The following is a 13891-nucleotide window of genomic DNA, read 5'->3' on the forward strand; positions in this document are numbered from 1 at the left end:
CCTGAACAAGAAAAAAAGATTGTTTTATATGCTTGGCATACACACACACCTTTTTGTGATTTTAAAATATATTTACAAATTATTTGATACTGCCTTGAATATGGGCCAGCCTTAAAGATTTGATTCTAACAAATTAAATGCTAGAATGCAGCAGAAGTGATGTGGTGTGACTTCTGACACTAGACCAGGAGATGTAACAACATCTGTTTGTGAAGGATTTCAGGCCACATGGAGAGGCCATGTGTAAGTGTCCAGGCCAACAGTCCCAGCTGAAGTTCCAGCCGACAGGCAGCATTAACCATCAGACATGTGACCGAGGAAGCCTTTGAGATGACTGAAGCACCAGTCACCATCTGACCGTAACTATATAACAGGCCCTGAACAAGAGTTACCTAGCTAAGCCCAGTCACTTCAGCAGTGGGACAGATAATATTGACCAACATTTTTTGTTGTTTTATGCCACCACATCTGGGGCAGTTTGTTCCGCAGCTATAGATAACCAGAACATTCCTATACCCATGGTCCTATTCATCATTCTATTCATCATTTCTAGACTTGCAGTTATTTTACATAAGAGGGCAAACCTTTGCTCTTTTTACCATCCTAAACCTGGTGATATTTATCACCTAAATAGGTTTAAACAATTCAAAAGAAGCCAAAAGAGACATAAAGGCCATGTAACCAAACATGTTCATTGTGCAGGTGAGGAAACTCAAGCTCTGCAGTGAAAGGGGCGTGGGCAAAGTGCTCCAAAGGGAGGAGCACTTCCGCCTCCTATCCAGTCAGCAATTCCCACAGCGCATCATTCGCCTACTTCATAACACACCCTCTGTTGACTATTTCATTCCACATTATGCTCTGCACATAAAAATCACACATGAAAACACAGAAAAGCTTCTCTTTGAGTTACTCACAGGTTTTGAAGGCATTTTGGTAATGAGAATAAGTCCCAGGAGTTTTATATTCACTGCTACTCACAGTATCACTGTCAAAAGTAAAAAGGAAAACAACACCACAAACAAAACTCAAAAACAATTCTCTACTTAATTTTATAGAGCCTTAAAAATTATGGCTGCCTGTAATATGGCAAGCAAGACCACTAATGTATTTCAAAAATCATTCAATTTTTATATTGTTTTTAGAAATTTTAAAAATAATACAAAAAAATAAACTAACTTATCCATATTTATAACAACTTTTTTTTTTGTAAAAATGATGCACTTTTCAAATACTGAAGAGAAGTACAAATTTGAAGATGATAAAAATAACAAATATCTAAATCCAATGACTCAAAAGTAAGTGGTTTCAACTTAGGACTAAATAGGTACTCTCTTCAAAAGTGGTTTTAACATTTGCTTTCTTGAAAAATTCTCTTCTCTCGGTTCATTGGTTCCACATTTACTTCTTTCTCATAAGCGTAGAAGGAGACTCTGGTTGTGTTTCTGAAAATTAATTAACATATCACCGTCTGAAGCAACTGCCTCCCTTGAAAGGTTCTATATCTTCCAGAACCCATCAAGTTTTGCCAAATTTCTCAAGGTCAGTTCAGGCAAAATCTAGAATCACAAAGCAGCCACTTAAGCAGCAAGGGACTAAAGAGAGAAAAAAATCTAGAACCGCTTACCGGAGTGGTTAGCAATACCAGCATTTTACATCTACAAAGAAATTAACATCAAATACCTAACATTTCCTATTCTTATGGTATCTATAATGCCACCTTATACCTCCATGTATTAATTCATGCTTTAATTTTCACTATAGCTAAATGTGAAAGCAATGCTTTGAATGTCTTAAGCATGAAATGAGCTTTCAATAATACAAATGCAGTGAAAGAAAACTGTTACCTTCTTTAACACCTTTTCTCACAGAACAACCAATAGAGATGCCAAATGTCTTATAATAGAGGCAAGTCTTATATTCTCCAAAAAACACTGCCTTGAATACAATTAACATCTGGAAAATATACATACTTTAATCTTAGCAAGATCTGTACAAGCACCCTAATGGTTCCTGATGCACTGGAAATTCCTATGTTATCAAAATTGTCCAGTCCCTGCCTGCTGAGACTTTTTTGCATCCAGAAGGGTGACACTGATGCTGTCAAGCCTTAAAAAAAAAAAAGTGCTTTCGAGTCGATTCTGACTCAAATCAATCCTATAGGTCAGAGCAGAACCGTCCCATAGAGTTTCCAAGGAGCACCTGGTGGATTCGGACTGCTGACCTTTTGATTAGCAGCCATGGCACTTAACCACTATTTCCACCAGGGTTTCCTGTCAAGCCCTAAAAAAAAAAACCATAGGAGGTGATAAACAAAGGTGTAAACTAAACAAAACAACAGGGAAGTAATGGTCAACCTAAGCATGCATTTAATTAAGAGACATTTGCATTATTTTCTTTCTGCCTGAATTTCTTTAACCTTGGCAATATCGCTTTCTATCCTACTTCCCCTTGAAGAGCTATTCTATAGTTTAAAACAGATGAGAAATATAAAGCCATATCTCTGCTTCTCCATCCAAAAGTCAGGGTCCTTTCTAAACCAAATTCAGACCTCACAAAGTAGGTGAAATAACCTTAAGTATTTATCAAGTGGAGATTTACTCAGTTTTCACGCACATGAACCTAGTATCACATAAACATATTTGTATAAAAGCGTGAGGAATATAAATAAAACATTTTGAATAAATGAGAATTATGCAGATGTAAAGAAAATTTACTTAAATACAAATTTTGCAGAACTTTCCCTCAGATAATTAGGAGTATAAAAAACATAAACATTTACCCATGGTTCATGTGGCTAGTGAGCTGTCCAGATTCATTTAATTGTGATGGTGAAGTTACAAATGTTGAGGACTCCACCAATATGATACTGAAATAAATAAAGCAAGAATTATTTAAAATTCTACAGTACCAAAATTCAGATGGCCACAAAACACTCTTCCTTTAAATTTTCTCATCATTCAGAAAAAACAGAGTCGGAGTAAATTATGCAGTTTAATAAGTCCAAATGTTCTCCAACTCAAAACACATATGTTAGAAAGGAGGGAAAGATTTGGAATGGAAATATGTGAAATATAATATTTTTTATATGCAGTGACAACACTGAATTCTCACAGCAGGGAAATTTAGAACAGAAACGCCTGCTCTAATTATATTCCAGAGACTAAGAGGAAATCACACTCCGGTCTAATGCATTGCTGGAGTTGTACACATTTCATAATTTCTAATCCTACTTCCAAAAAAAGAAGTGTTTCTATCAGGAGTGGATATGAGATGTAGGTAGCTTGTTAATCAGTGCATCAATAATTATGCCAATCTTCTGAAATCACAGGGTAATGCAGTCCCTCCTCTATGACAACACTCATTCATTCAAAAGTTATAGAGACTCCCATATTGCAGTGGGAAAATAGTGTGGAAGTGACAATCCAGCAATAGATATAAGATGTAATGATGAGTCATGGAGGAATGCCTACTTCTACCTGCAGAGGTGAACCTGTTAAACCAATTACCATTGAGCCTGTTCTGACTCAGGACAACCCCGTGTGTTACAGCATACGATTGCTCCACAGGGTTTTCTTGGCTGTAATCTTTACAGAAACAGTCAGGACTTTCTTCTGTGGTGCTGCTGGGTGCATTTGAACTGCCAACCTTTAGGTTAGAAATTCAGCAAAAACCATTTGCTCCACCCAGGGTCTTAACACGTTTCCAAACTGTATTTGTAAAAGAAACCATTATTAAGGTCCCACAATATTAGCTTTAAAATAAAAAAGCAGACCAGTAATAAAATTAACCAAATATGATTTAGTCTTGATAACACATACAAACACACAACCATACACACACACGAAAATGTTATCACTTTCACATAAATCCTAAGACTTGAATGTTAACATGAGATTTGGTCCTTTAGTTTTAACTTGATATGTCTGATGCTTTCCTATTAAAGTTGAAAGAAATTGTACGAATACTATCTACTAAAAACGTTTCAATAGGCAAAATTGACTGTAGTAAAAGGGTTGTTATGAGTTGGAATCAACTCAATGGCAACGGGTTTGGTTTTGGTTTTGTTTATGAACTGTGCAACACATGTGACAGTCTACCACATGCGCCTATATTATCATTGTAAAGTTACACTTAGGCAAATACGTAAGGAAGAATTCATCTCCATAGAGTAATTTAAAATCAGGCACTAAATTCTCATTTAAGTGTCATAAACTTATAAGGTAGAAAAAATCCAATGTTTCTTTATATTTCTATAACTCCAAGGTGAATTGGAGCAATTTATTTTGGTGATAATTGGTTCTGGCTGAAAAACAGTCACAAAGATAATGCAATTGGACACACAAATCAAAAGACTAAGCCAATATAATAAATATTAGATCATTCGTACACTGCATGTATATAAATGAGATAAAATATCAGTCCATGTGTTTCTATTTGATTAGTCCCTGCTTAATTACAATGAGGAAACCCTGGTGGCGTAGTGGTTAAGAGCTACGGCTGCTAACCAAAAGGTTGGTGGTTGGAATCCACCAGGTGCTCCTTGGACACTCTACAGGGGCACTTCTACTCTGTCCTACAGGGTCGCTACTAGTCGGAATCGACCCAAATGGCAATGGGTTTGGTTTTGGTTAATTACAATGAACATGGTTTCCTTAAAACAGATCGAAATATTAATTGTATAATTGAAATACAAACTATTAAAATGAAAAAAAAAATCCTATTTGATTACTACAATTTCACTTTCAGTAGTTCTCAAACTTGAATGTTCATCATAATTATCTGGGGCACTTGTTCAAAATGGAGATTCCCAAGATTCTGTATATGTGAACTCTGATTCATTAGGTCTGGCATGGGTCTCATGGCTCTCCATTTAATCCAAGCTCTCCAAATGATATATGGATACACCACTGAGTAATTCTGATCTAGACCAGCATTCCTCTAACATTAATGTACACACAAATCCTCTGGGGCTGTCATTAAATGCAGATTCTGATTCAGTAAAATTATAGTAGGCCTGAGATTCTGTGTTTCTAATAAGTTCCCAGGCAATGTCAATGCTGCTAGTTCAAAGATCACAATTTTATCCAGAGAATAATCAATAAAGCAAAGGCAGGGAATGGCAGAGTGAGAACCACCATAAATCTGCCCCTCCATAGAAAGGCAACAAAAACACAGGAGAAAATTTTCAAAATCAACTTTTTCAGAACTCTGAGAATTAGCCAAAGGTTTGCAACATTCTGAATAGCGTTTATTCAAGAAAAAAACTGCCTAACCTCAGTAAAAGCACCAGGATTTATGGTGTTGTAACTTGACCAATTTCCATATTCCTCTCTGCAGATTTGTAGTAGCCTTGAAAACCAGGAGCATTGCAACCAAACCAAAAACAAACCCATTGCCATCAAATTGATTCTAACTCATAGTGCCCCTATAGGACAGAGCAGAACTGCCCCATAAGGTTTCCAAGGAGCAGCTGGTGGATTTGAACTGCCAACCTTTTGGTTAGCAGATGAGCTCTTAACCACTGCATCACCAGGGCTATCTATGAAAACCCTCAGTTTTGCAGCCACCAGATGGTCAGACTAAGGTTGAACTCTAAAAAGTCCCATCCTCCCATCACTGTCACCAATTATCCTGTCTGGAATTTCCTTGGAAAACCGCAATTTGCAGGATGCTGTCTTCACTTGATGTGGCTCTAGGGAAAACACCTATTGCCAGGCCCTTTGTTGAAAACAATCAGTGGCAAACTTGCCTGAGGTTGCTGTGCCAGTTTAAGCCTAGCCAAAACTTCAAAAAATCTGGAGAACAAGTTGCATATGGGGAGGGGAGTGGAAGATCTCCGACATATTTTGGGAGTATAGAAAGCTGTATAAGGAACCCTACTGGTGCAGTGGTTAAGTGCTCAGCTGCTAACCGAAAGGTCAGCAGCTCAAACCCACTAGCCGTTCTGTGGAAAAAAGATGCGGCAGTCTACTTCCATAGAGATTACAGCCTTGGGAACCCTAGGAGGCAGTTCTACTCTGTCCTATAGGGTCTCTATGAGTCAGAATCAACTCAACAGCAATGGGTTTTTGTTTTTTTAAAAGGCTGTACACATGTGCAGTGCTCTGCCCATACCCAGGAAAGTCCTCAGAGGACTCCAATACTTTACTACTGATTGACCTTGAGGTCATATGCAAGTAAGAAGTGAAGGCTAAGACAGGGTCTTTATCTGCTGGAGCATGGAAGATGTGCCCCAATAAAAACATACCCCTAGGCAAAGAATTGAAGATTTACTGGCTCACGGTATTTAAGGATATCTCTGACCAGTCATTAGTTGACCAGAAAACAAACCAAGCAAGATTTCAGTGGCTCTACTCTATAGGGAATATATTGTTGTTGTTAGGTTCCATGGAATCGATTCCGACTCACAGCGAGCCTGTATAGAACTGAATGAGACACTGCCCTGTTCTGTGCCATCCTCATAGTTGTTATTATACTTGAGCCCACAGTTGCAACCATAGTGTCAATCCATCTTGTTGAGGGTCTTCCTCAATATAGGGAATACAGATTTTACCAAATTAGTCCTGTAAAGTTATCAAATAAGCAGACAGCAGAAACAACAATCACAACAATATCAAACAGTAAAACCAACAAATCCTGTGGAGTACTGATTCCCAGAGGTGCTCTATTATCTGCAATACACAGTATCTAAAATACCCAGTTTTAACAACAACAAAAATATATATGAGCCATATAAAGGAAATGGGATATGCTCCATATACAGAAAAAAAGCAGCTAATAGGAACTGTTCCTGAGTGATTCCAGATATTGGACTTACCAGACAAAGACTTTAAATCAGCTACTATAAATGTGTTGTAATAACTAATAGAAATCATTTCTAAAGAGATAAAGGAAAGTATAAGGATGATATCTCAACAAATAAAGAATATCAATAAAGGGAATTTATGCAAAAGAATCAATTACAAATTCTGGATTGGAAAAGTATAATAAATGAAATAAATAAATCACTAGAAGGCCTCAACAAAAGATTTGAGATGACAAGAGAAAGAACTGGTGCACTTGAAAATAGGTCAGTTCAGATTATCCATTCTGAGTAGCAGAAAGAAAGAAAAAAAATGAACAGGAGACACACATTAGATTTCAAGATACAAATAGTTTGAAAGGATGGAAAAAAGTATATTGTACAAAAATCAAACACGAGAAGCTTGAATGGCTATACTAATCTCAGACATAATAGACTTTAACACAAAAAAGTTCCTAAAGATAAAAAGGGACATATAATGATGAAAGTGCCAATCCTGCATGAAGATATAGGAATTATAAACATATCTGCATCTAATAACAAAGCACAAAAATACATGAAGCAAAAACCGACATAAAAGAAGGGAGAAATACACAATTCAATAATAATAGTTGGAGACTTCAATATCACACTTCAGTCATGTACAGAACAACTAGGTAGAAGATCAACAAGGAAAACAGAAGACTTAATATTATAAACCAACTAGATCTAACAGACACCTATAGAACATGCCACCCAGCATCAGCAGAATACACATTTTTTTTCTCATGAACATACAGGATAGACCACATGCTAGGCCATAAAACCGACTTCCTAAAAGTAACCTTCAAATCAAACAATATCCAAAAAACCAAACCCACTGCCATCGAGTCCATTTTGACTCATAACAACCCCATATGGTTTCCAAGGCTGTAAATCTCTACAAAAGCAGACTGCCACAAGTTTCCCCTGCAGAGCCGCCGCCGCCGACCTTTCGGTTAGCAGTTGATTGCTTTAACCACTATGCCAATTAGTAAAAAACGTATGCCTTAGACATTGTACTCTTTTAAAAAATTATCTATGTGCAGTTTCGACAACAGAAACTCCAAAGCTCAGACTACAGCTATGTTTTTGGGTAAATTAGTAATTATCTGAATTGTTCTTCAAGAGAATGCTGCATGTCCACAAGTTATTCTGGCCCTGTTTCCATGGCAATGTATGACTACTAGTGATATGCTAGAGTATAAGAATCTGCAAAAGATTTTTCTTTTTGGGAACTTTTTTGGCTCTCTAGTTGGAAATGCTGTTCTGATTGGTAAATCATATATTAAATAAACTTCAATCAACTTCTATTATTGACTTAATATGATTTTTGTTTTAATACTTTTTAAAAAATAGAAGAGAACATCTCTCACCTCATTTTATGAGGCCAGTAATACCCTGAGGCCAAAACCACACAAAGACATCACAAGAAAGGAAAATTTTGAGGATGTTATCAGTTAAGTCAACATGAGGTCATTCTGAAGTAGGGAGGGTCCATCCAATAATATTGGTGTTCTTATAAAAGGGATTCGAACTGCTTGTTCTTTTGGTTTATAAAAGGGAAGATACACAAAGAGGGAAGATGGTCATGTGACCATGGAGGCAGAAATCGAACCTGTAAACCAAGGAATACCATGGAATGCCAAGGATTTCCCGCCATTATCAGAAGCTAGGAGAGAGACATGGAACAGATTCTCCCTCAGGGCCTTCACAAGGAATGTATACCACTAACACCCTGATTTTAGACTCATATCCTATACAATTGGGAGACAATAAGTTTCTCTTCTTGTAAACCACTGAATTTCTGATATTTTCTTATGGCAACCCTAAAAAGGTAACACAATGATGGACTGGGATTTCCCCCAGGAATTCAAGGCTAGTTTAATCAACTAATCAACTAATGTAATGTATTAATAGAATAAAAAACAAAGATCACATGATAATCTCAACAAACACAAAAATTTATTTGAAAGAATCCAACATACTCGAATTACAAAAAGCCCTCAACAACTTTGAAATGGAAGGAAAATAACTCAAATTGATAAAGAGCATCTTTGAAGAGCACACAGCTAACATCGCACTCAAAATGGTGAGAAAAAGGATCCTTTCTATCCTAAGATCAAGAACAAGATAAAGATGGCCAATGTTGCCGCTTCTACTCAACATTCAACTGGAGGTTCTAATCAGGCAAATCAGGCAGGAAACATAAGTAAAATGTATCCAGATTGGAAAGGAAGAAGTAAAATTATCTCTATTTGCAGATGACATGATCTTGTATATAGAAAATCTTAAGGAATCCACTCTAAAACTATTAAAACTAATAAATGAGTTGAGCAATGTTGTAAGATAAAAGATAAAAATATAAAAATCAATAGTATTTCAATACTCTTGCAATGAATAGTCTGAAAATGAAATTAAGGAAATAATTCCATTTATAATACAATAAAACGAATAAAATACTTGGGGATAAATGCTTCAACTGCTTTGGAAATGTTTGGAGGTTCCTCAAAAACTTAAACTAGAACTACCATATGACCCAGCAATTTCACTAGTAGTTTTATATACAAAAGACTTGAAAGCAGGGACTCAGGCTTGAACACTAATGGTCACTGCAGCATTATTCACAAAAGCCATAAGCTGGAAACAATGTTTTTATGTGCTCATCAACCCGTAACAACCCTGTTCATGTGTTCATAAACAGGTGAATGGATAAACAAAATGTGGTATATCCATACAATAGAATATTATTTAGCCATAAAACCAAACCTGTTGCTGTCGAGTCGATTCTGACTTATAGCAACCCTATAGGACAGAGTAGAACTGCCCCATAGAGTTTCCAAGGAGTGCCTGGTGGATTCGAACTGCTGACCTTTTGGTTAGCAGCCATAACTCTTAACCACTACGCCACCAGGGTTTCCTATTTAGCCATAGGAGAAATGAATTTCTGATATATACTACAACATGGATAAGCCTTGAAAACAACATACTGAGCAAAATAAGTCAGACAGAAAAGGACAAAATGTTGTGAGAAATATCTAGAATAGGCAAATGCATAGAGACAAAAGTTCATTAGTGATTACCACAGGCCGAGGTGAGCCGGAAATCAGGAGTTATTTAAGTTTCTGTGTTCAGTTGTGAAAAACATTTGAAAATGAATAGTGGTTATGGTTATATAACATGGTCAATATAATTAATGCCACTGAATTGTAAAATTAAAAATAGTTAAAATGGCAAATATTTTGTTACATATATTTTACCACAATATATTCTTTTTAAATGTTTCTGGGATAACTGGAGAGCCACATGCAAGGAAGGAAGTTGGACCTTTACCTCACACTATGCCAACTAACTTATCCTGTACTCTACCAAACACCACTTCCCCTCACAAGGAGTTATGAATTCAAGGGCACCGGGTTAAGATAAATTATCAAAAAATAAGATATTACCAAATTTGGGGGAAATATATAACTACGATATTCTCCCAACTCTTGGAACTTTGAGATTTTTCTTCTGCTTTTTTTTTTTTTTTTAACACTAGAATGCAAAGCTAAGCACGTTTGACCTTATTTTTCTCTGGAGAACTGCAGTCAGACGCTTGGTTCTGACTTCAAAAAGCATATGTCAATACCGGATTAATGCTACACATTCGGGTATTTTTTGTTCCTTATACTCCGATGTAACCCTTTGCCAAAATTACAGTTCTCCCTCACATGAACATGGAAAACATAAAGTCATAAATGATACTCTCAACAAAAGAATTTCTGTTTTCTCCACAATGATTCATATTGCCAATAAGAAAATATAAAAAGTCTATGCATATAATACTTAAAAGAACTGGAAAATTTCAAAAGTTAAAACACAATCATGTATGTAACTTCCAGGTCTCAACTTAGATATTGTTATGGGGATTTGATTTCTAAAGCTGGGGCAAGAATAGGTCGTAATTTAAGCAGTATATAAGGTATCATCATCCATCTTCTCCCTCCACATACAAAATTGTAGGAATTTTAACAAATTCATTTAGTACAAGTTATTTGTCTTGTATGTCCTTAAATAATATTTAAGTATTTTATTGTCTTTTCATCTCCAATCTTTTCCTTTTTTTTAATCTCAAGATGGACACATGTACATTGAACGTGCAGTATTAATTAACCATGATGCCATAAGTAAAAGTGCATTTTCTGTCGAATCAATAGTTTGGTTGTGGATTTTAACAGATGGAATCACATTAGAAATACAAAAAGGCTATTATAAATTTAAATTAATGAAAGAGCACTGAATCTTAGCAAACAAAAAGTTTGTAGACAAAATTTATAAATTCGAAGGGATCAGTCAGCTTTATATAGATCAAATAGCATTTCAAGGAAAATTGTCTTACCTTCATTATTCGCTCATTTTTATGTGATGATGCTTATAAGTTTCTAAGAATATAAATACATATCATCTCTCCTTAGAATTGTTCAGGTTGAAGAGATGAAGAAAATTACATATTTAAGTTAAGACTGGAGGTGGCTAACCGCAGTTAATTTACACCCAAACAATCACTTACTTGAATTCCCCAGCAGTTTGGAAATGGCTTTTAACTTTAACAGTGATTTCTTTCCATTGGTAACACGGAGTTTTGCATTTTATAACATCCTAAAGTAAAGGAAAAAAAACTCAATCATAATAAGAAAAATGAATATCCTGAAGTATAAAACAGAAACTTAAAGTACAAAGTGTTCCATTTAAATATTAAACTGATATAAATTTATAGAATTCCCCTCTTCCCACAAATATTGTACTGTTAAAATCTGGGAGGGAAAGGATAAAAAATATGTTTTACCTGATCACACATCCACAGTACTGTGCTTGTTAACTACTTGTCAAAATATTTTTCTTACAAATTAATTTCCGTAAAATCAATTTTGTTTACAACTGAACATGATCTTGCATTTGAAAATTAATCAATCATATACCTAATATGTATGGCATAAGAAAGAGGCAGCAGAGAGAGAGAATATCCGTGTTTGTAAGTGTGCAAGAACGTGGACTCCCTGTCCTTACAATTACCCAGTGGACTTCTGAGGCAGGCAGCCTCAGAGCCCAATCCTTCTAACACCTACTCTGGCTTCTCCTCCTACACTGAGCAGAATAAGCTGCACTTGCACTTTCTTCTGAAATTGTCCTTGACAAGATAACCACAGAATGGGCCATAGACGGCCTCAACCCACATCTGGGTGGAGCCTTAACATGCTAATGAAGGCAAATCAACTTCTTCCTCCATCCTGCAGGATGGACGCTTTGTCTAAAGAAAGTGCATAGTCATCCCCAAGCTCTGAGTGCCTGCATCACTCCTGAATATTCATGATGAATTTACATTCCCTTGCCTGCTCTCTGTAAAGCCCACCTCCCCAGGCTGCCTGCAAGCAGTCTTGGAGGCAACAGCCCCAACTGCTCCTTTCCTTGCATTATGAAATAAAGGTGTCTTTCTGATCTCCCACCCCGGCCTTTTGTTTATGGGCTATAACAAGTCACGCCAAGCCGAACTTGAGGTTTCCTCCCGGCAACACTTCCATGAGGAAAAAATTACAAGAACTTCTACATTTTTAGACTGATCATATTCTTGCCTTACTTCTCCATTATTATCCAATCCACCTCCTCTGACTTAACATCATGAGCGGCCAGATGGGGGAAATAAACAGGGACCACATGAGCTTTAGAAGTCAGTTTTTCTTTTTCAGAACCAGGTTAATGAAAGGCTTAATTCAGGCATTTCTCTTAGCCACATGTAGCAAAGCTGTGTCTTGTTTCAAAGCATTTGTGCCAGAAGGTTAAGAAGTTTAAGTGTTAATGAACACTCAAACTTCTCAACCTTTTCACACAAATTATTCAGGAGACAATCAGGAGATCCTAACATACAACTCAATGACAATGGAATTCCCACTTCCTGTCCTGGATGTCATTTCTAATAAGCCCCTCAGTTGATGTGAGCATCGTAATACACTTCTCACTCATCTGCCCACCAATCAGCCCTCCCACCATCACTCTTATCCCTGTCCATCTAAAATTCTTTATAATCCATAGGGGAATCTGGCAACATAACAAATTTACTTGTTCTTTACCATATATCCATGGTAGAAAAAAATATGTAGGCATGGTAATGTCTACTAAACACCAGCTATAATAATAACACAATCATTTGACACAGATTTCAAAAGTCTTCTTGTCACCCTTTGAGATATAAACACTTAGAACTCTGTCTGGAACATCATCACCTCTCAATAAATGCCAAGCTTGACATTATCTTTATAATGGCTTTGCTCCACGGGACATCCAAGATAAATTGATAAATGTTCCTGTCAGAAACACAAACATCTTCTTTGCTGCACAAGCCAACAACCTTTAATCCAAATAAAACACTGTAAGACACAGGCCCAGGGACTCCTTTAACTTAAGCCACAGACCCCATGGCAGAAGGGCATTTGAGCTTCTATGTGTAGAGTGAATGGTCCCTTCATGAAAAGAATAAATATAATTTTAACACAGTGACCATAACTAACACTCCATACAATTTCTTTCAACTTCTGTTATAAAAGTAGAGACTTATTTCCAAGAAAGCATATTAGAGCAACATTGTTGAAGACACAGAAGCCGAGAATCGTGTGCATGTAAATATGTGTCTTTCTGGTGTCTACACACACACGATTTCAAGGAACCAGAGCTACCTAGGGATATAACTCAGACTATAACCGAGTTTGCAACACTCCATGGCCTGAGAAGAGCAGAAAATTCATACAAATAGGTAACATTTACTTACCATAGCTTGAAAATTGCGGACTTCTGCCCTCAGAGCAAAAGTCATCGTAGCACCTCCAACTGTATTCTTAGGTTTTGAAATTAATAGCAGTGAAGCTTCAGCTGGATGGAGAAAGCGGCTGATGAATTTCACAGTGACATTAATTTGGTTCCTATTTAATAAAAGATAAAAGAGAACACATTTCAGTTTGAAAATGTAATCAACAAGCATTTACATGTAGACCCTGTGCCCAGTGTCTACATCATGTAATTAGTTCACTTCTACAAAAT

The 13891-nt window shown here is 36.5% G+C and overlaps 1 protein-coding gene across 1 annotated transcript in view; it reads right to left on the reverse strand.

Moving 5' to 3' along the window:
• CFAP47 (cilia and flagella associated protein 47) overlaps positions 1-13891 on the reverse strand; it is a 343468-nt gene that overhangs the window by 168515 nt on the left and 161062 nt on the right. Inside the window, 4 exon segments of the mRNA XM_064278419.1 lie at positions 915-985; positions 2780-2866; positions 11373-11461; positions 13623-13773. Coding sequence (XP_064134489.1) covers positions 915-985; positions 2780-2866; positions 11373-11461; positions 13623-13773 — 398 coding nt within the window.

Source organism: Loxodonta africana, chromosome X, assembly GCF_030014295.1.
Source record: "Loxodonta africana isolate mLoxAfr1 chromosome X, mLoxAfr1.hap2, whole genome shotgun sequence".
NCBI classification, from domain to species: Eukaryota; Metazoa; Chordata; class Mammalia; order Proboscidea; family Elephantidae; genus Loxodonta; species Loxodonta africana.